Source organism: Orbicella faveolata, unplaced genomic scaffold, assembly GCF_042242905.1.
Source record: "Orbicella faveolata isolate gen_17 unplaced genomic scaffold, um_ofav_v1 contig_25, whole genome shotgun sequence".
In the NCBI taxonomy this organism is placed as follows: domain Eukaryota; kingdom Metazoa; phylum Cnidaria; class Anthozoa; order Scleractinia; family Merulinidae; genus Orbicella; species Orbicella faveolata.
The window spans coordinates 23,682,560-23,705,413 of record NW_028301553.1 but is presented as its reverse complement, the minus strand read 5'-3'; the positions used below and the strand labels follow the sequence as shown (position 1 = coordinate 23,705,413).

At 40.6% G+C, this 22,854-nt stretch overlaps 2 protein-coding genes and 2 pseudogenes across 3 annotated transcripts in view; 3 read left to right on the top strand and 1 right to left on the bottom strand.

Annotated features, from left to right (window-relative positions):
* Positions 1-22,854, bottom strand: part of LOC110055897 (fibroblast growth factor receptor 3-like) — a 33,509-nt gene that overhangs the window by 5,385 nt on the left and 5,270 nt on the right. For both annotated transcript variants that reach the window (XM_089294308.1, XM_089294309.1), the window contains exons 3-5: positions 22,539-22,784; positions 6,745-6,873; positions 6,422-6,437 (exon numbers count right to left, since the gene is read on the bottom strand). In XM_089294308.1, coding sequence (XP_089150434.1) covers positions 6,422-6,437; positions 6,745-6,873; positions 22,539-22,784 — 391 coding nt within the window. The remainder of the gene's footprint in view (positions 1-6,421; positions 6,438-6,744; positions 6,874-22,538; positions 22,785-22,854) is intronic.
* On the top strand, positions 852-3,008 carry LOC149109547 (uncharacterized; annotated as a pseudogene).
* Positions 3,488-5,327, top strand: LOC149109546 (uncharacterized). Its single transcript, XM_089293730.1, has 3 exons — positions 3,488-3,806; positions 4,176-4,280; positions 4,371-5,327. Exons 1-3 carry the CDS (start codon positions 3,488-3,490, stop codon positions 4,976-4,978), a joined length of 1,032 nt encoding a protein of 343 aa, XP_089149856.1. The 3' UTR covers positions 4,979-5,327.
* LOC149109545 (uncharacterized) lies at positions 17,420-21,993 on the top strand (annotated as a pseudogene).

Sequence of the window (22,854 nt, the reverse complement as noted above, 5' to 3'; positions counted from 1 at the left end):
AGGGGTGCCCATGTCAATCTGCTCACGCTCCCGTTTTAGGGAGATTTTAGTTTTTGACCAAAATCAAGATATGTGATACCTGTGGTATCTGAACACACCCACGAGACCGGCCACTATCCTATCTGGAATGATATCAAGTTTATTGATCGAGATCCTCACTGGTACACACGTAGGGTCAAGGAAGCTATTCACATAAGACTTCACCCTAACAACATCAACAGGGATAGTGGAATTGAAATTCCTGAAGCATGGATACCAACGATCAAGAAACACAACAACAGGAGAACGGTATAACAGCGGACCGCTGAGGGAACAGCTACTCGCCGGAACAATGGAACAATAGGAGGATCGAAATGCACCAATCACAGCCGACCTTTGTGATATAAATGATACCGTGCAATCAGTCGACCTTATCGCCTGAAGAAGACTAGCAGTAAGCAGTCGAAACGTCGCGATCTACATCTCAAGTGACTACATCGTGAGACAAACGATAATACACTTTGTGAAGTATATATGAAATAATTCATATTTGAACTGCGGTAGTAGATGAAAGTGAAGTGTGATCATCGCAGTAAATTTTCCAATTTAAGCAACTGGAAAGAAGAAGCCTGAAAAAAATCAGGGCTTCAACGGGATTCGAACCCGTGACCTCCGCGATACCGGTGCGATGCTCTACCAACTGAGCTATGAAGCCACACATTGGGAGCGAGGTCAATTAATTGAGTTCATATCTTCCCGTGAGTGAAATGATGTGAAGTATATATGAAATAATTCATATTTGAACTGCGGTAGTAGATGAAAGTGAACTGTGATCATCGCAGTAAATTTAAGCAACTGGAAACTGTAGCATAATGAACATGCCGTGCCTTTCCAAGCCAGCATATTACCAGCATGTGGAGACAATTCTGGATGCTCTGGAGTTTGAAGCCCTGGAGGACATGAGAGCAGCTGGACAAAGGCTTCGCGAGCACATTTTGAAGGAGAGTAGAGAAGAAAATACTGATACAGTTGTGGATGCAGCAGTAAGTTTCGATGGTACATGGGCAAAAAGGGGCTTTACCTCTCTCACTGGAGTTGTCTTTGTGCTGTCAGTAGACACTGGAGAAGTTCTTGACTACCATGTCCTATCCAAATCCTGCCAGAAGTGTTCACTTAAGAAGGGACACTGTAATTCAGATGATGAATTTGAAGAGTGGCAGATGGAGCACATTGCCTCAGGTGATTGTGACATAAACTTTCATGGCAGTTCCCCAACCATGGAGACAGAGGGAGCTAAAGTCTTATGGAACTGATCACTAGAGAGACACAAAATCAGATATAAATGGATGGTCAGCGACGGTGACAGTAAAGCCTTCAGTGCAGTGGAAGATACATATGGTGACCACTGCAAAGTTGTCAAATTAGACTGTGTTGGTCACGTCCAGAAGCGCATGGGGAAGCATCTTCTCAACTTAAAGGCACGGACAAAAGGAAAGCTGGCTGATGGTAAGCCTATTGGAGGTCGTGGTCGTCTATCGGAGGAAAAAATCAAGCAAATTCAAAGATATTATGGTCTAGCTATTAGACAGAACACTCTGACCACAGCCAATCTTTCTGACAGAGATGTTAATATGGCAGTATATTCTATGAAAAAGAATGTAATTGCCATATTAAACCACTCCGTTAAAGCTCAAGACTTAGCAAAGCAGCATAGATTTTGTCCTACAGGCGAGAGCTCTTGGTGCAAATGGCAACAAGATCAAGCCTCTGGAACTGCTACTTATAAAAAGGATGAGTGCCTGCCCCCAACATTTATGACACTAAGCGAGACAAAGCTTCTTGAAAGATGTGTTCGTGGTACAACACAGAACCGAAATGAATGCATCAATTCACTGGTTTGGGTTCGGTGTCCCAAACACAAGCACCATGGGGTGAAGGTCATCTGCTGTGCAGCCGCGTCTGCTGTTCTGCATTTTCATGGTGGAGCTGCCAGCAGGGAGAAAGTTATGGAGAGGCTTTCAATACCAGCTGGAAAATTTACCAGCAGAGCTTTGCTTGCAAGAGACAGGAAGCGACTGCAGAAGTCAGACCTTCAGGCCAGCAGAAAACAGAAGAAACGTCGTCAATCAGAACAGCTGAGGCAAACTCGAAGAGAGGAGGCTCTGCGAGAGGCAGAGGGTGTCACCTATGAAGCTGGTGCCTTCTAGGCTCTCCCTGTTGAACTTACAATTGTATTTGGTCATATCATGAACTTTAAGCCCCTTGATTCTGTGTAACTGACAAAAGAAACTCTTCTGGAACTTTATGTGTGAATTTCCGAAAACATGTATTTTATACCTTTGAGAAAGGATATCTCAGGATGTACTAGTTCAATTTGTCTGAAATTTTCAGGGCTCTATATTCTCACTGAGTTGAGTAGGATGAGCTGACAGTTTCTAACTAAGTCAAATTTTAGGCAAGTTATTGAGAAATCTCATCCTTAAAAAATTTTGCTGAACTTTGAACTGGCGCTGTGCCCATAATTTTAGTGGATTTGAAAATTCCTCTGCTTATCCAAGAGAGTGAACCCTGTACTTTGTGTTGACACTAGAACCACTTCATTCCATAAAATATATGAGGAGTTATCTTTTCTCAACTAACACTAGGTTTTTCACAGCATGTGGCTAACATATTGATCTGGTATCAAATTACAAATTTGTGTAGGGCAAAATCATTGGTATTTTCAGAAAGTGTGATTCCTAAGCTTTCTTCTGATATATAGTTTTACATAGTTCTGAAATATAGTTGTGGTATTACACTTGTTTGAAAAAAGTGCCTATTTTCATGTTTTCATGCAAAGAAATGCTTACAAAACAAGCATTTTTCAGTTTTTCTATGTATGTTTGTGTTTTCTGATTCGTTTCCGATGCACTAGTGGCAAAGAAACATCTCTTTTAGTAGCACAGAAGAGACTCGAGCCCATGCCTCGCTCGTTCATCCAAGATGGCGGCCTCTTTGTTGCTCTGCTGTATCTGTAAGTATCTGAAGAAAGTGTCAAAAATTATTTGCAAAGGAACTTGAATATGCTCAAATTATGTAGAAATAATATATTTCGTTTATCCATTAGAATAGTTTTAAGCAAGTTTAAGTGAAAACGTTTGTTTTAGAAGGCTCCTGTTTGAATTGGCAGGACCAGTTCATCATGACAGTAGTTTCTGTTAGAACTATACACAAGAAATCTTATATTTTTTATGTCTTTAGACATGATTTAATCCATTTTATTGTTTTGTAACAGTGATTGGTTGTTTCAATCTACAGAGCAGATCATTTTGGTTCTTATCATTTATCTCAGTCTGCGGGTACAACAAATAGTTAATTGTAAGAATTATAGGAAGAAAAACGGTAATTTTAATGAAAGTAGTAGGGTTTCTTCACTGCATAGTTGACTTTAAGTCGCATTTTTATTCTTCTAGGAGCTTTAATTTCAATGTCACTTGATTGGAAAAAGTGCATCATTTGTCAGGAGTCTATGAGAGAAGCATTAAAATGTCCTCTAAACAGTAATGGACGACCTAAAGCTAACCGGCAAACGTATTTGGCTTTCCTTCAAAATGTCAATAGCTTTCGCCGGGAAGCAGACGGTTTACCTGTGGAGCTTAAATTTGGCGACGATGTTGATGTAGATTGCCTTTGTCGTAATCACGGCTCTTGGCACAAGTCCTGCCAGCTGAAGTTTAGTATTTCAAAGCTAAAGAAAGCTCAAGAGCGTGCCGGCCGAAAACGAAGCGAGGACAGCAGAGCAGATGAGGAGGAAAAGACCCGCACCGAAATGCAGGAAACACCAATCTGTCTCTGAACAGCGATCGCAATGTTTATTCTGTTTAGCAGGAGACGACGACGACAAGCTTCACTGTTTTTCGGTGCTAGAAACTGATAGGAGTATCCGTCAAATGGCCCTTGAACTTGAAGATTTTGAATTGTCAGGTCGTCTGTCAGAGGGATTGACTGCAAAGTCTTGGATGGCGCAGTAATAGTCCACTGTCTTCCGACTGTTGAAGCTTCGACAGCAGCTCCATCAAAGCAAACGCGTGGATGTGGTGTGGGACATACGCTCCTGATAGCCTAAAGGACGCAACAAGGGAGAAAAGAGGCCAAGGGGTCAGAAGGAAAGTAGCAGGCCAAACGAAGCTTCCAACGAACTGGATGATGTTTCTAAGTGCGAGACCCTGACAACAAGACTGAGCTGTTTTCCTTTCTGACGTCGAAGGTAGCGCAATTCCAATGGCCCCTTGACAGAATTCGAACATTATACATTACATCTGGTTAGTAAAGCTGTAAAATGTATTGATTCTTTGAATAATTGTTCCTTTGCTGTTTAATCTATAATCCTCTGTGATTTAATTGTGTCGTAGGAACATCTGTGGTTTCCCATGGATTTGAACATGCAATGGGTCAGTGCAAACATGAAGAGGCCGATACTCGCATCGTTGTCCACGTATGCCACGCTTTGGAGAGAGGTGCAGAATCTGTCCTTGTCAGAACTGTTGACACCGACGTTGTCGTGATCTTGGTTGGAGAGATTCATGATCTTCTAGCCTACAACCAACTTTCTAAAGTATGGGTTGCGTTTGGCATGGGGCGCCACTTTTCGGTTATTAACATCAACGGAATCTGTTCTTCCCTTGGAGAGTCTAAGTCGCGAGCCCTACCAGTCTTCCACGCTTTCACTGGGTGTGACTGTACTTCGCAGTACTGTGACATCGGAAAAAAGTCAGCGTGGCGAGTATGGAAATTGAATACTGAAGTAACACTTACCTTGGAGGACACTGCGACTCATCCCTTCCAGAAGATGACTGTTTCCTCAGAGAATTTCCAGAAGCTAGAGAGATTTATGATCATAATGTATGACAAATCAAGTCCCCTAGACTCGGTGAACGAAACACGACTGATGCTGTTCTCAAAGCGAAACAGAGACTTGGACAATATTCCTCCAACACAGGTAGATATTCGGGAAAAATAATGTGGTGACGACGTTTTAATTTCGTATAAATAAATTATACTTGCAAAATTCATAAGAAGGAAGTTAAGACCTCATTATTAATACCTTTTTCTCTCTAAACAATTTTAATTTCAGGATGCACTTCTGCAGCACCCACAAAGGGCCGTATACCAGGTAGGAATTTGAACATCATCAGAGCACGCGATTCAGGATGTTCCTTCTCCCCCAGAATTCTCATGGGTTAAAGGAGAGAGAAACCAGTGGCAACCAGTTTGGATGACCATCCCCAAAGTATCCACTGTGTGCAGAGAGCTCATCAAGTGCACCTGCAAAGGCCGCTGCTCACGCTGCCAATGTGCCAAAAAAAAAATGTTGAAGTGCATGCCGTTGTGTAAATGCGACTGCCCAGAAAGTCAATCTTAGAGTGAGGGGAATTTGTAATGACTTTCGCAACGAGCAAAAGCATTCATAATATGATCAGATTTCAAGTAAGAAAAGACGCGGTCAATTTGCGCGCATTTTTTTCTGCTTCGCTTCTACAATTTCTTTGTCTGTGTTATCGGCCGAGCAAAGAGTGGGTACTAATACTATGATGTGGCTTTATAAACGCTATTTTAAATGCAGTCTTTAATAAAATAGCAAAGTACATAACCAAGTGATAAAATCAAGATAAAAATGCAAAATTCGTTTTAAAAAGTGGTAAAATAGCTCTGTTGAAAATCGTACCACAGGTATATATCCCATATCTCGATTTTGGTCTAAAACTAAAGTCTCATTAAAACGGGAGCGTGAGCAGATTGACATGGGCACCCCTTCTAATATCATTTTGTAGGGTATAAGCAAGCTGTGTGCCAAATTTCATGCTTTTACCACTCTTCTCACGATCAGGTCATTAAGCCACCTGACTAATAAAAGTCGCAACAACTGTACGTTTAATTTTGTATGTAAACAAGCTTTCGGATGACAAGAAAGCAGATGGTGCCCTTCTAAATACAGTAGTTAGTTTTCAGTAGTTGTTTTGCAAGCATTTCCACCTGAAAGTAATTGTATTGCTTCTTTCAGTCAAAGGTCAGTAGCCACTGTACGTTTCAATGCCAGAAATACAACATTAAATGGTGACGCATTTACGAGCATCGTTGCATTGAGCTCATTAAAAAAAGTTAACCTATGACAGTAATGCCTCTATTAGAAAGAACATAAAAGTAAAGATTACATTTTGTGGACGTGTTTCTTTTAAAACAGCCTTCTACGGTCGTGAAACCAAAAACACTGCCGGAGAAACCGGTCAGTAAAATACGTTTCCAATAAAGTCCTGCGTGTATGTGAGGCACTTTCCAGCTATTTTGTAGTTTTTGCCCGAAATTGCCTCGCATCCTCCTTGTATTGCATTGTAATGCAAATGAGAAAAACTGACCGTGAAAAAGCCTATTAATAAATATACTTTTGTCATCGATGTCAACTTACCGATTATCTCCTCGACCTAAGAAGTGTAAAGAGAAAAAGCCGTTTAATTATGAAAACGTTCGAGGATTACCTCACGAGACAGCCTATAAGAATCTGCTACAAATGCCCCAGCAACTGGCCATGCTACATGATAATAACCATTTTTTGAAAAGAGACTGTTAAGGAGTTTGGTTACGTACTGTCAGGTTTTCTTTACTAAACCCTGATCTAAGAATTTAACGGAAATTGTATATTCATGTCTTCCTCCCGTTAATGAACCAAAGAAAACTACTATAATCAACAACAATAATTATATGGATGTGATAGTATATGATTTTACTTACCTTTCCAGCGCTTTACCGCTATGTAAATGATGAATAAAGAGAACAGCAGGAAGAAAATTCCGATGACTGTCCCATATATAACGTCTTTATTGACTTTATCTGGTTCAGATGGAATAGTTGCTGAAAAATCTAGATTTCAATTAAGTAAATTTTAATACATCACATTCAATCCTGAAATGAAGCATCACCAGCCGTGGCTGCAAAATATTGTTTAATTTAGATAGAACTGAACCAATTACCTTGTCATGGGCACTGTAGAGCAACAAGTGAAGTAATTTAATATGAAAAAGGTTGTTGAATTCTGGTTAATAATGAAGTTTATCATCCTCTGTGTCACCTCGCGATAAGACCAAAGTATGCAGTCTTAAATTACGTGTTTGGTGTTTTCAGAATTACGTACAAAAAGGTTAACACGCGGAAAAAGTGGCTGGTTTGTTGACCTGTCGAAAAGATTAGTTCAGTTCAGTCTTCACAAGTTTTGCTTGAAGGTTCTGACCGGAAGATTCAGATTGAAGTGAATTGCCAAATTGCGGTGGACGACTCTTTGTTGATGAGTATTTTAACGGCTAACTCCGCTTTTAGGCTTGGTGTACGCTGGACAAAACTGTTCTGGATCGAAGTTTTATAAGAACTAAAACAGGAAAACCGATGCAAATAATTTTGTGATTGTCTTAAACCTTACTAAATTCCACACGTGAAAAATTATTTTCATATAGATCACGCAAGGAAGACTTGCATTACAGCGTATCTAAATTTGTGGACTGAATCGCAAAAGTACGGAAAGTTATGTGATTTCTTAGAATAGCATAGTTATGGTTTACAACGACATCGTAGTGTTACGCCACAGTTGCTGTACGAAGACCATCGTCATGTGCTTCTGGATTTGTTTCATGAATTCCACGACTTCGCACGAGGAAGGAGCGATAATCCATCTAAACAGCACTATAATCCTGTGATACATGAGCTTTTTAGAGAATCAAAGATTCGGTTAGTTGTGTTACTACCACCAAAGGGCCACAAGGAAACCAAATAAAGTTGTTTCAAGCACTTATGCAAAAAAATGCGAGAAAATAGAAATCTCCCGGTAGATAAGCCCAGAAACGGGTCCGGAAACTTTCCTAAAAGCACAAATAGCACTTTCAGTTCTTGGCCATTAACCACACAGCATTATTTTGTGCAAATGTGGCTTGTACGAAGCGCGAGCTACGGGCTGCGATCTTCAAAACAGGTGTAAGACCGATCTAGTGGCAAGAACAGTTTAAAGACTTTAAAGAAAATCAGTTTCTGAAAACGGTATCGCCGTATTTCAGTAGCCGTATATATAGATTACTTCATAGAAAGTGCGACGTACGGATTTTTATTCACGAGTTGCAAAACTTTGGAAAACTCACTCGTTCGCTGCGCTCACTCCTTCGTTTTCCAAAGTTTTTCAACGAGTGAATAAAAATCTGTACAGAGTACTTTCTATGTTGTAATTTGTTTATTGTATATATAACTAGAATTAAACATATTCGTTAAATCAATTTTAGTTTTTCCGATACCATAAGTTTACATGAAGAACAACAACAAATTCAAAACTGATCAAAATGACCGAGCGTAATGAAAAACAAATCTTCTTTCCAGTCCAGCAACAGGCGGACAAAGAGCCTACACAAGCTTAAATATAACACGGAAGAATTCGTAAATACATAGGGTGAAATCTTTTTGCTTGTCCCTAGTCACTCTCAGATTTAATCATGTAATGGCGGCGCTTCGCGCTGTGCAAAGACAAATTCGGACTCTTTGACTCACACTGTTTAAATGTGAATGTTCCTCCTTGAATGTTGTTGGCTTTCTGATGTTAAATTTACTTCCTCGGTTTCTTAAATGGCCATTGATTCTCAAACTGAAGTTCTAGCGCTCAAGATGTTGGACATATTCCGCTGCTTTTTTTCCGAAAGTGAACTAAATCGGGAAGCTGACGCCATGTTCTCAAACACAAACTTCAAGCGGGTGCTGATTTCAAGACCGCGCCTCTCGGAAGCCATTTGAGTGCTTAACTCTGATTGGCTAAGTGATTCAATCTGAACGGTGATTGGTTATATTTTCACATGGGAAGAACGCTGTACGCGAAGGTGATTGGACGTATCGCTTTTTTCACATGTGGAAATATCGCACATATAGAATTCTATTTGCAAGGTTTATTGCCTAAAATTCTCGCTATATGTACAATAAAAGTCTTTCTCATGCTTCCTAGTAAAATTTTTGAAAGCCACCAACACGTCCAGCTGTTTTTAGCAAAACAATCAAATGTGACTCTTTTTAACTTGGAAACCATTATTTTCCAAGTTTTAGTGGTGGAGCGATTTCACTTCATCACATCTTCACTCCTTCGCTCCTTCGCCCCTTCGCCCCTTCGCCCCTTCGCCCCTTCGCCCCTTCGCCCCTTCGCCCCTTCGCCCCTTCGCCCCTTCGCCCCTTCGCCCCTTCGCCCCTTCGCCCCTTCGCCCCTTCGCCCCTTCGCCCCTTCGCCCCTTCGCCCCTTCGCCCCTTCGCCCCTTCGCCCCTTCGCTCCTTCGCTCCTTCGCTCCTTCACAAAACAACACAAAAAGCTTTATGTTGGTTTCATTGATTACGAAAAAGCTTTTGATAGTGTATGGCAATGTGGTATGATCCATAAATTACACAAATACGGAATTCAAGGAAAATTCTTGAATGTCATTAAGTCCATGTATTTCTCAATAAAGAGCTGTGTTAAAATTGACCAGAACACAATTAGAGACCTATTTTCATGTAACAAGGGGATAAGGAAAGGCAATGGTTTAAGTCCAGTTTTACTTCATCATTGGTCATTGGTTGTTTCTGAGTCACGTGAGAGAGCGCGCGAACCTGGGAAATCAATTGTGTGTGATCTTCGGGAGGTTAAGTTTATGTGGCGAGCTCTACGGTTTTCGGTCCTGTTTATCCGACCATGCCAACGGAACAAAACAAAGATTACTGCCACGATGAAGACGCCCTTTTAAGAGACGACATGGAATCGACCGACGCAGCAGAAACACCGAAAAGACTAAGAACTCGAGCGACTCGCTCGCCGCTATGATCGCCAACATGAATCAGACCATGGCGGCGATGGCGGGAAACATTTCCTGCATGGGAAATGTATTGAAGAGAATGCATGCTGACACAGCATCACCTTCTAATGCTAAAAGACAAAAACCACGACTGCTCGTCGCGATGAGCTCAGCGATGAGGCGTCTGGGGCTGAATCGGCCGACTCGACAGATTCTAGCGCATTGCTTCAGGTCACTCGTGCTCAACAACAGCCGGCGCCACCGAAAAGTTTAAGCGAGGTCGATAACCCCTTGACAAGCGTTTTCGGCAACATTAGTCAGGACTATGATGTCGAAGAAAAGACGTCTGAGGCCGTAACCGCCAAACTGGCAGAATTTGTCAACAAACGTTTCTCAGCTAAACTTGGCGACGGGAAGTACAAGGAGAAATTTGACAAATATGGCCGCCCATCAAACTGTGACAAGGTCGCTGTACCAACGGTGAACCCTAAAATTTGGGACAAGCTTACTCATCAGGTTAAACAGAGGGATCTCCGCGTAGCGGCCATTCAGAAGGCAGTCACGAAAGTTGGGGCTATTTTGACTGGCTCAGCCAGCAAAATTATGGCTACACTTGCTGACTCGAAAAACTCCAATATCACCTCAAATCTGGAGGAACTTCTGACCTTCAGTACAGATTCTATTGCACTGTTGGGTCAGAGTAATCAGATTTGTCCCAGCACCGTCGTGATTTAATCAGGCCTTGCTTGAACGAGGAATATAGCGCCTTGTGTTCGCCCCACATTACAATCAATGGGAAATTATTTGGAGATGAACTCCAGTCCCAATTCAACAGTATCAAGGCTTCGAACAAAATAAGCAACCTTGCGGCCGGGGCTTCTAGTCGCCGCTTTCATGACAAACCTGGCAATAACAACAAAAATGGAAAGCCATTTTTAGGCCAGAGGGGAAAGAAACCTCATAAAAAAACAGTGGGAGATAAAGAAGCAGTGACTGCAAACTGTTCACTGAACGATTTACTTGGCCAGGTAGATATAAATAATTTTGTATCGCTTATCCCTGCTCTTACAGATTATTGTACTCTCAGAACAGACTGCTTTAAAGCTGGTCAACTGGTTGATTGTGTAGACAATTGGAAATTGATCACTTCTGACCAAGAGATATTGTCTATGGTTCAAGGCCTACATACTGAATTTCAATCTATACCTTTTCAAAAGGAAGCTCCATTACAGTGTGTAAAACAATCTGAAATGGATGTCATTAGCACTGAAATTGAAAACCTTCTACAGGAAGGTGTATGGTGGCCGAGAACTGCCAGTAAAAAAATCATATATTTTTGTGTAATAAACGTTAGTTTGACTGAGAAATTAAAACAAAACTATATAAAACATGAAGTAAAATGAAATGAAATTTAAAAGTAAAATGACATGAAATTTAAAAGTACATTGAGTTTTGAAAATGAAACCACTTTACTGTTAAGGTGTCATTGTAGCCACAGGGCATGAGAAAGGAGAGTTCATATCTCCCATTTTTATCCGAACCAAAAAGGATGGCTCTTTTCGGCTAATCCTCAATCTGCAACGACTTAACTAACATGTTGAATATCAACATTTTAAAATGGACACCCTGAGGTCGGCCATAAACATGATGAGGCCAAACTGTGGCCTCAGTTGACGTAAACGATGCCTATTATTCAGTGCCAATTGCCTATTCTGATCAAAAATACCTCAAGTTTGAATGGATGGGTCAGTTTTACGAATTTACATGGTTTCCCAATGGGCTGACTTTCTGCCCGAGGAAATTTACAAAACTATTAAAACCAGTTTACGCTAATTTGAGGCAGCATGGTCACTTATCATCTTCTTATATAGATGATTGATACCTTCAAGGCGATGACTTCAATGACTCTGTCACATGTCATAGCCAGCATTCATTGGGGTTTGTTATCCACCCCTTAAAATCTGTCCTTGTGCCATCACAGAGAATCATCTATTTTGATTTTGTTCTTGGTTCGATAGAAATCAAAATTTACCTGACCCAGGACGAAGTACAGAAACTTGAAGATGCATGTAATAAAATACTTGCCTGTAGCAAGCCTTCGATAAGGGAAGTCGCATCGCTGCGGGGCCTTATGACAGCCAGCTTCCCAGCTATCATGTATGGCCCTTTACACTTTAGACTGATCAATTAGGATAAAACGAGTGCTTTACGGCATGCTAAGGGGACCTTTGATATATGCATGCAGCTTACAGGCGCCTCATTAGCTGACATTAAATAGTGGCGAGACTCAGTGCACAGTGCACATAATGTTGTGCAACATGGTAAACCAGAGATTACAATGTTCACAGATGCATCATCTTATGGGTGGGGAGCCGTGCTGGGCAGCACCACATCGAGTGGTGCTGGGAGCCCAAGTGAAGCTCTCCATCACATCAATTACCTTGCGATGCCAGCTCTGCACTTTGCCTAAAAGCCTTTCGTGCACATCTTGAAGGCAAACATGTTAGGGTGATGATTAACAACACTACAGCTGTCACAACGCTTGCACACATGGGCACAAGTCACTCGCTCTTCTGTAACAATTTAGCCCGCATAACATGGGACTGGCGTCTTCATCATAATATACAGCCCACATCCCAGGGAAGTTTAATGTTGTTGCTAACAAAGAATCCAAAAATACAAACATGGGAACAGAGTGAGCTCAAAACCAAGTGTGTACTGTTATGCAATAGCCAAATTAGGTGTTAAACATAACATTAACCTTTTTACTTCAAGGCTAAACTACGAAGTGAAAGCATTTGTGGCATACCAACCTGACTCTGAAGCTTTTGCAATAGATGCATTTACGTTATCGTGGGAATTATATTTACTTTATGCCTTCCCTCCTTTCAGTCTCATAGCATTAGCTCTTCAGAAAATTCAGGAGGAGGAGGCCACAGGACTCATACTAGTACCCAAGTAGCCAACTCAACCATGGTGGCCGACCCTAATGAAAATGGTAATTCAAAATCTTCTGAAACTACCTCAGAAAAATGAGCTGATAGTTCAGCCAAGTCAACCAGACTTAGTTCATCCACTACACCCAAAGCTAGCACTGCTCCTATGTCATGTATCCGGGAGCAACTCGAAAGTCAGGGACTATCAGAGCAGGCTACAGCCCTGGTCATGGGCTCGTGACGAAACTACAAAAAAGCAGTATGAACCCTACGTTAAGAGATGGAAGCAGTACTGCAGTAAAAGGAAAAGGGATCCCTTTTCAGCTTCTGTAGAAATGGGGGTAAACGTCCTAGCTGAGTTGTATCATACTGGTGTAGGATACAGTGCCATTAACACCGCTAGATGTGCTTTGTCAACCTGCCTCCTGATTGATGGCTGTAAGAGCTTTGGAACTCATCCTTTAGTGAGCCGATTCATCAAAGGGGTTTTTGAATCCCGACCTGCTCTTCCTAAATATTCTGAGACATGGGACGTCAAGCAAGTGTTTAGTTATTTGCAAACTTTACATCCTCCAGATTTCCTTACATTGAAAAGTTTAACTCACAAGTTAGTTATGTTATTGGCTCTTTTGTCAGGGCAGAGACGCCAAACACTGCACTCCTTGAGTGTGTCAGATATGAAATTAAGTCCTGATAAATGTGTTTTTGTTATCAAAACATTGTTATAGACTTCCAGGCCTTGCGGGAACATTTCCAGCCCGGAGTTTGTTGCTTATCAACCAGATCCTCGGCTGTGTGTTGTTACCTACATGCTAGAATATGTTAAGAGGACCAGTGCCTTTAGACAGGGTGCATCTCAGCTGCTTTTAGGAGTGCCTGCCTGTAAAAATCAGACAAATTGTTAATTTCGCGGCAAGGGTCGAAAATTCGATTTCGCTCATATTCGTATGGCAGATAGGCTAGGGCATGACGAAAACTACTGGATAGTTTTTTTTGGCAAAATATCCTTTTATTTCAAAGAAATATGCAAATTACCATATTCCGTTAAAATCGTCATTTGACGCACCATTTTATTAAGCAAGTTTGAGAGCCTCGCATGCAAAACCACATCATTCTTCCGTCTTTAAAACATTCAAATATTTTTGTGCGATGTTTAAATGTGTATTGGGTTGATTTTGGGGAATGTTGCGTTGTCTTTTTGGGTGCAAAATAATTAAATTTCGAAGACATGTATTTCATTCACTTAAAAGTACTTCGTGAATATAGTTAATTTTCACCATGTGCGAAACCTTCAAATTGATTAAGCTTCTGGCGGTTGAATCGCCGAAGGATGGTCTACAGATTTCTGTAAAAATTTCTTTGGGCAAATGATTGTGAGCGACGCGAGAACTTTTCATAGTACGTTAAAAATGCAAATATTTGACCATCATCGTCAAATTTCAATTTACGGGTTAGACGCATATTTTAGCATGCGCCACACGACTTGACCTATGATAAGTTGAAATAGACACAGAGCTGATAATTTCGAAATGTTCTAACCTTATTTGTTGTAAAAGGCAGGTCCAAAGCCGATTTGACTTGTTTCTAGTCGATCTCTCACCACTCGTCTCACGTAAAGCAGAAGTTTGCTTTTTCTACGCAAGGTTAACGTCCGATGTACATCGTCTACTGTCAACCTATTATTGGTCGAATACCATGAATCTGTGACATCTTTCTGCGCATATCAACATCATTGCATCTAAGTCAAAAACGGCTGAGTCATTTGTAGATAGTTGCTTGCTTTGCACTGCGCCAAAATGTTAAGTTTCATCTATTGCTGACCATTGCTGACCATTGCTGATAATCCTTTCGGCGCAGCGCAATCTTACAGCCGTTATTTGTTAGTCACGCAATGCTGTCACGGTTCATGCTGCACATTTTTATCATCTATTTTGTATAGGGCACTCTCAGGATAAGTGAAACAATTTAATCATTGTTAATCTGTTTGTTCATATATATAATAATATGTGTATACTTATATATTCGTATTCTATAGTGTACGTGGCCTCAGTCCAAATCACGTTTGTTGTACGTTCTGATGTTTCAGACAACAGCTGATAAAGCTAGTGCCTGTACTCATTAGAATTTTAAAAAAATCGCCATAAACAAATTATAGATCAATGAAGCAAGAACTAGCTGAAATAAAAATAGGAAATCACGTGTCTAATTCGTGAGAAAAACAGACTAAATTTAATTAGTAATTACGTGAGTAAATAGCCCTAGCCATGCCATTTTATTTGGCGTATCTTGTTTCCTTAGTGGCGAGGCATTGGTATGTTTGTAACAGAGAACAGAGGACTGTTGTCAATACAGTCCAAAATTATTGTCAGTAAAATATTTTAAATAAAACACCTATTGACCGGTTACCTCCGCGGCCACCATTTGGTCGTTCCGATAAGGGTTTCATTATTGTCTTTACCCCTATTAAGCGGCCACCCAAAATTTAAAAACTTTGTTTTGGAAAGGGCGATGGCAGACAAGAGTCTGAAATTGAAGGTGCATGACGAGTGATAATTCAAACACACGTCTAGCATGACTGTCTTGAATTGACTCCATGTTCACCAAGAAATTTATAACCCGATAGTGACAAATTAAATATTCAAGGGACACCAACCTCTCTTTAAGCGGCTAGCCCCATTAAGCGGTCACCGCCCATTTCCCCGAGGGTAGCCCACTGTATTACATGTAAACCAAAAGTAATTGCACAGGGCGAAAAAACCTAGGTATGAGTTTAGCGTTACAGCATTACACAGGGCATGTAGGTAGAGGTGGTCGAGTAAAAGATAACAACAGGGTCAATGGTAAACTATTCATTCTTTTCATTTCTTAATTTAATCTCTTCCTTCTCAACACGATTGTGAGCTCCCAGTGGTTCCAAGCCTTTACGAGCCTTACGTATTAGGATAGAAATTGTCCTACTCCTACCCCCTAAAATGGGATGATAGCATTGCGTGACGAACAAGGAACCGCTGCAAGCAAGGATTCAAGCCATCAAACCATGATGATCAAACGTAATATTTTTATGTAGTGCAAAGCAAGCAACTATCTACAAATGACTTAGCCGTTTTTGACTTAGATGCAGTGGTGATGGTATGCGTCGAAAGAGGGTCACAGATTGATGGTATTCGACCATTAAATAAGTTGACAGTTGGCGATGTACATCGGACGTTATGTAAACAAAAGCAAACTTCTGCTTTATGTGCGACGAATGGTGAGAGAAACACGTCAAATAGGCTTTGGACCTGCCTTTTACAGCAAATGAGGTTAGAACATTTCGAAATTATCAGCTCTGTGTCTATTTCAACTTAACATAGGTGAAGTCATGTAGCGCATGCTAAAATATACGTCTAACCCGTAAATTGAAATTTGACGACGATGGTCAAATATTTGCATTTTTAACGTACTTTGAAAAGCTCGCGCGTCGCTCACAATCATTTGCCCAAAGAAATTTTTACTGGAATCTCTAGACCATCCTTCTGCGATTCGACCACCAGAAGCTTATAATCCATTTGAAGGTTTCGCACATGGTGAAAATTAACTATATTCACGAAGTACTTTTAAGTGAATGTTATACATGTTTTCGAAATTTAATTATTTTGCACCCAAAAAGACAACGCAACATTCCCTAAAATCAACCCAGTACACATTTAAACATCGCACAAAAATATTTGAATGTTTTAAAGACGGAAGAATGATGTGGTTTTGCATGCGAAGCTCACAAACTTGTTTGATTAAATGGTGCGTCAAATGACGATTTTAACGGAATATGGTAATTTGCATATTTCTTTGAAATAAAAGGATATTTTGCCAAAAAAACTATCCAGTAGTTTTCGTCATGCCCTAGCCTATCTACCATGAAAATATGAGCGAAATCGAATTTTCGACCCTTGCCGAGTTATTTTCCATTTTTATGGACAGGGACTCTTAAGTTACAAGAAACCAAATAAGCCAGTCTCGGCAGATACAGTTAGCATCTGGATTAAACACGTACTAAGGAAATCTGGTATTAGCACTAGTCTGTTTATAGCTCATAGCACCAGTTCGGCTTCTACCTCCTCTGCTAAGGCAGCACAGATATCCCTGGATACTATTATGAGGAGTGCTGGATGGTCTAATTATGATACCGTCCAGAAATTCTACAACTTGCCTGTTGTCAGCCAAAATACCTTTTTAAAATGAGCTTTTGAGATCTTGTACCCCTTAAGGTCTTGTGAAGTGCGTGTTGTACAGCAATACAAATTGCTTCAGTTTTTGTCAACTGACTGTTGTTTTTTCTTATGTGTGGCTCTTAGTCACACCGGCTTTCAAGTCTCACGTGACTCCGAAACGACCAATGACCAATGATGAAGTAGAATTTAAGAATTAATTGAGACTTACCTGTAAGGTGAAGTTCGATTGGAACTCTACGAGTCATTGGTCGAAAGTGTAGGAGTTACGTGCCCACCCTATTATACACCATTTTTTATTTACTGTACTACCCACCCTTCATTCATTTTGTGTGACTACTCGCCAATTTGAAAATTGATCGCCCAGGTTCGCGCGCCCTCTCACGTAACTCCTACACTCCCGACCAATGACTCGTAGGATTCCAATCAAACATCACCTTACAGGTAAGTCTCGTTTAATTGTTGAATTTTATTTTCTTTATTTATGAATGATTTACCGCAACATTTTAAACAGAACAAATGCCCAGGCGTGGTGTTAGGAAATCGATCTCTAAACTGCTTAATGTATGCAGATGACTTGTTAGTAATCAGCCCTTCTCCAGAAGGGTTGCAACAGTCGCTTGATGTAATTCGTAAACATGCTGAAGATTGGAAGCTCAAAGTTAACACCAAAAATTCAAACATAATTATATTCAGTGGTAACGGACAAAACAAGAACAAGGTAAATTTTAAATATGACAAGGAAACTTTACAAATTGTCGAGAAACAAACATATTTAGGTATAGAAATGACGTCATCTGGTCGGTACACCTGTGCAAGAGATATTCTTAGCAAAAAAGCCATCAAAGTTCTCTCGATAACACGGATGATACAGCAACAATTACGATTAAGAAAAAACTCTTTAATGCCCTGGTTAAACCCGTGTTACTTTACGCAAGCAAAATTTGGGTACCGGAACTATTATCATACAAAACACCTTTTGATAAAAGTACAATTACAACGTTCCATGGTATACAGAAAATATTGCTTGCAGAGTAGAGCTAGGGCGGTACCCTTTAAGCATCAACATAAAAGCATCAATCTTCAGTTACTGGCAAAGATTGAAGCATTCCACTAACAACGTTTTGTTACGAGAAGTATTTCAATATGCAACAAAACATACAACTATCTTTGACTTTCAACATAATGAAGAAATCAATAAACAGTGTAAGGTAAAAGAACCAGCAACCCAGCAACACATCAAGAATGCACGATTAGTTATAAAGAAAACCCTCAGAAATCAATATTTACAAAACTGGTTTGAAACCCAGAATAGGTCGTCAATAAGTTCAAGAGAGAAATTTACACAAAAGGAAGTTAAAAATAATTATCAATTTGAAAACTATCTGACATTAATTACAAAGCCAGCACACAGAATTAGCCTGACAAGGCTTAGATTAGGATGTTATGTATTACGAATACAAACTGGCAAACATGAAACATGTTTAGTATGCAAAGAAAATTGGAAAGAAAATTGCATAGCACATGAACAGCATTTCTTGATGTATTGCCGGGGGTATACCATATTAAGACGTGAGCTGCCTCACATATTTCAAACGCTGACACCCATTACCCCAGTTTAAGAGACAATGAGAAGGCGAAGTATTTACTTAGAACAGAAAACACATCTAAAAATATACTCATTCAATGTTTAAAAACGGAAAGAGATTCTTGGTTCACAAATGTAATTAGCGCTATTACTTTTACTATTACTATTACTGTTACTGTTACTGTTACTGTTACTGTTACTGTTACTGTTACTGTTACTGTTACTGTTACTGTTACTGTTACTGTTACTGTTACTGTTACTGTTACTGTTACTGTTGCTGTTACTGTTACTGTTACTGTTACTGTTGCTATTGCTATTGCTTTTGCTATTGCTATTGGTATTGCTATTACTGTTACTATTACTTCACCCCTTCACTCTTTCACTCCTTCACTTCTTCACTCCTTCACTCCTTCACTCCTCCACTCCTCCACTCCTCCCCTCCTCCACTCCTCCACTCCTCCACTCCTTCACTCCTTCACTCCTCCACTCCTCCACTCCTCCACTCCTTCACTCCTTCACTCCTCCCCTCCTCCACTCCTCCACTCCTCCACTCCTCCACTCCTCCACTCCTCCACTCCTCCACTCCTCCACTCCTCCACTCCTCCACTCCTCCACTCCTTCACTCCTTCACTCCTCCACTCCTCCACTCCTTCACTCCTTCACTCCTCCCCTCCTCCCCTCCTCCCCTCCTCCCCTCCTCCCCTCCTCCACTCCTCCACTCCTCCACTCCTCCACTCCTCCACTCCTCCACTCTTCCACTCCTCCACTCCTCCACTCCTCCACTCCTCCACTCCTCCACTCCTCCACTCCTCCACTCCTCCACTCCTCCACTCCTCCACTCCTTCACTCCTCCACTCCTCCACTCTTCCACACCTCCACTCCTCCACTCCTTCAATCCTTCACTCCTTCACTCCTTCACTCCTTCCTTCACTATCCCAGGAGATTAGCGGAAATCAAGCCTATAACAGAAATTAACAGGGAGCGTTTCTTCAGTATTATTTCTTCGAGTGCACCCTAAAGGATACTTTGACAGCCAAAAATGTTGACGTTTCGTCATCAACACTATAAGTGAGACCAGAATCCTTGATTTGTACCCGAGACAACGAGCATCCCCAACATTTTCATATTGTAGTCCCCCTTCGCCGGGTTTCGAACATTCACCGTCTAAGACCGTTTTACAGTCGCTTGGACCGTGTCAAGTTAGTTATTCCTTGAAACTTCTGACACAAGTAATCAATATCTTATCGCAGAAATGATCTACATTGAATAGATTTTCGCACGAACTTTTTTATCTATAGAAACTACATGTAATTAACCGTACTCGATTGCCGAAAAAGAGGATATTTGAAAGTCACAAAATAGATGAGCTGCATGAATTTTCGATTGTTTCAAGCCGTGACTAAAATTTCAGAAAATCAACAGACAAGAGAATTGAGGAGAATTCGAATGACGCGTTTCGCTATTGTATGCTATTGTAAATAAATACACATAAATACGAACATGGGGAATGATATGGACAATAATAGTTGATAAATAGTAGATAAGACATTACAGAAATTACACAACGCTGGGAGTTCCGCAGTCTTTAATATCGCCTTAGGATGGGAAGAGAAAAAAAGAAAAAAAAAAGAAGTTATTACCACACGGGGTATTCGTATTTGGTCACCCAGCCAAGTACTAACCCCGCCAAAGAGGGATTAACTGATCGAGCGGACGAGCCTTGTGGTATAGTGACTCTACGTTGGACACATCTCAAAAGGTAACAAAGAAAGAAAAAAATTACTGATACTGGCTGGAAAAATAACGAACGAAAAAATAGGAATGAAAGTGAGAATTACTACTTGCTCTGGTGATCGGACAGGAAGCTGTAATTTCTTTATAATTGTCTCGGTCTCGCGGATGAGGATAACCGCTAACTTCATGAATGTTTTCAATGTTGTCACATCCTCCTCCGGTATTTTGTTATACCGTTGCGTTTTTGCACTATTTCTTAACAATACCAGTGGGCTTTAACTTTAACTTAACCTATAGTTAACAAACAAAGAAGCCTCGACTCTGCGCTGTTCTGTTGTAAAGCACTCAGGAAGCGGCAGAGCACGAAAGAAGTGTAGGCGAAAACACGAGACGTAGTCGAGTGTTTTTCCCTACGTCTTGAGTGCTCTACCGCTTCCTAAGTGCTTTACAACAGATAAGAGCACAGTCGAGGCTTCTTTACTTGGTTTATGATAAAGAATCCGATAATTTTCCCACGCATTTGGCTGAATTTTCAAACCAAACTTATTTTCCAAACGAGCAAAAGTGGCGTCAGCCGTGAACTGTTCTCTGATAAAGCACGCTAAAATAAGCCAATCACAATCCTTGTTAGAATTGTTCAAATAATTTGATTGGCTAACGAAGCGACAGCTGTCAATCACAAACTGGACTTCAGTTAAGCTTTCAGTTTCGAGTTGCTTGAGCGGCTTTCAAGAGAAGAACAATGCCTTCGAAGTTCGCTTTTAAGTTAAATTTTAAACACGGATCTAAAGGCAGGTGAAGGTTTATAGTCCAGAGGAATCCGGCCGTATTGTGACCCATGAAAACGTGCACTTTTCCAGTGGAAAGTACGAAACGCGGAGCTCAAAGCTTCCGGATGAAAATGCAAAATGCCGAGTTGAATTTGAACGGAGCTACAGTTATTTACGGCTTGTAGCCGCATGCAGCAAGATTGCCCGAACTAGCGTAAAAGTTAGAAAGACTAAACGGCTCCCACTGGTTCTACTCCGAGCACAGAAGAGAATATCAGAGCAAGCTTTGCACTGACCACTCGTCGGTTCACTTCGTTGAGATGACCGGAGAACGAGCGTTACTACACTACATGTAAGTGTTGTTTGAATTGCCTGATTGAGCATTTTTACAAAAATAAAGCTTCTCATCGTAAACAGAGACAGTTCAGTTGTTGTTTTCTGTCGTTGTTTTACTTCTTAAGTATAATTTCTACCTTCGTAACAAATATAATGCCTTTTATCGAAGCACTGTTTAGGTAGGTTGTTTATTTTAATTCGCTACGTGTTTTGTCGGCAGGAATCTAGCAAAACTTGTTATTTTAGTACAGTTTTAACACTACTGTTGCTAACAACGGTCTCTGTGAGCCATATTTACTACAGACAACTAGCTCGTTTCCATTACGTTTGTCTGAATCACAGGGGATGTTTAATTTGGGCCAAATTTGTCAAAATTCCGAAGAAAAAATTTGAAAGCCAACTTTCCGTCATCAACCCGTGCTCTGTTCTCTGATAAAGCACGCTCTTTCAGCCAATCAGAGCGCGCGTTATATGGAAACTTTATTATAAATTCAAATAAGTGGCATCAAAGTCGCCACTGTTTACAGACGGTCCATTTTCCAAGTTGAATGGCTCATAGCCACTTTGTTTTCTGAGAAATCGCGTGATTTTGCATACTTTTTTGTGATTCAGCAACTTGAAAAAGTGTAACGCATGTTTCGCCCCTGCCAAGGGACTCATCAGAGACCTTTCGGCTATCTCGTCAAACATCGCATTTGAAGTCCCGCCAGCATCAAAATGGTGGTGGCAATCTGGCCTTATATCACTTACGGATTTCCCAATTGCGTAATACGCCATTCAATAACTTGAAAAAGTGTAAGAATTTTACAATAGGTAATTATACGGCTCCCTGTAGATTCAGTTACCAAATTTGGACACAGCGCCTTTCTTTCCAAACCTTTCTTGCGTGATCTATATAAAAATAACTTTCCACGTGTGGAATTTAATAAAGTTTAAGACAATCACAAAATTTTTGGCTTCGCTTGTTTGCTTTAATTTGTGGTCTAAAAAGTCGATCCAGAACAGTTTTGTCCAGCGTACTATGTATTAAGAATTCACCAATCACACGGCCGACCATCGTACTACGACGAGCAGCCAGTCGAAGGATAGCCTGTCTAACCGAACGGATAAGAAATGAACGTATTTCCATGTCTCAACATAAATTCTGGAAGTCGTTTTAAAACTTGTACACTTACCGTGTAAACTGATGAATGCACTCTTGCTGTCTTTCCCATACACGTTGCTGGCGTCACACCTGTACTCACCAATATCTCTTTCTCTGAAATCCGTTATTATCCATGCTTTATTGAATTGTTTATTGCCTGTGCTGACTTGTGTCCAAGAGACTAATGGTTCAGGTCTTCCAGATGCATCACAGAACAGATTAACAGTTCTTCCATATACTACGGTCACATTCTTCAAGGGTACAATTGACGGAGCAACTAACAATGTAGGGGAAAAAAATAGAATAAAGAGCTTCCTTTGCGCGTAAACAAACAATCTTATCTAAGA

What these genes read in the sequence shown, in the direction of transcription:
- LOC149109546 (XM_089293730.1), top strand. Translation starts at nt 3,488, where the DNA reads ATGAGAGAAGCATTAAAATGTCCTCTAAACAGTAATGGACGACCTAAA. An exon ending in AATGCAGGAAACACCAATCT is followed by an intron (nt 3,807 to 4,175) that starts GTCTCTGAACAG and finishes GATGTTTCTAAG; the next exon opens with TGCGAGACCCTGACAACAAG. An exon ending in AACATTATACATTACATCTG is followed by an intron (nt 4,281 to 4,370) that starts GTTAGTAAAGCT and finishes ATTGTGTCGTAG; the next exon opens with GAACATCTGTGGTTTCCCAT.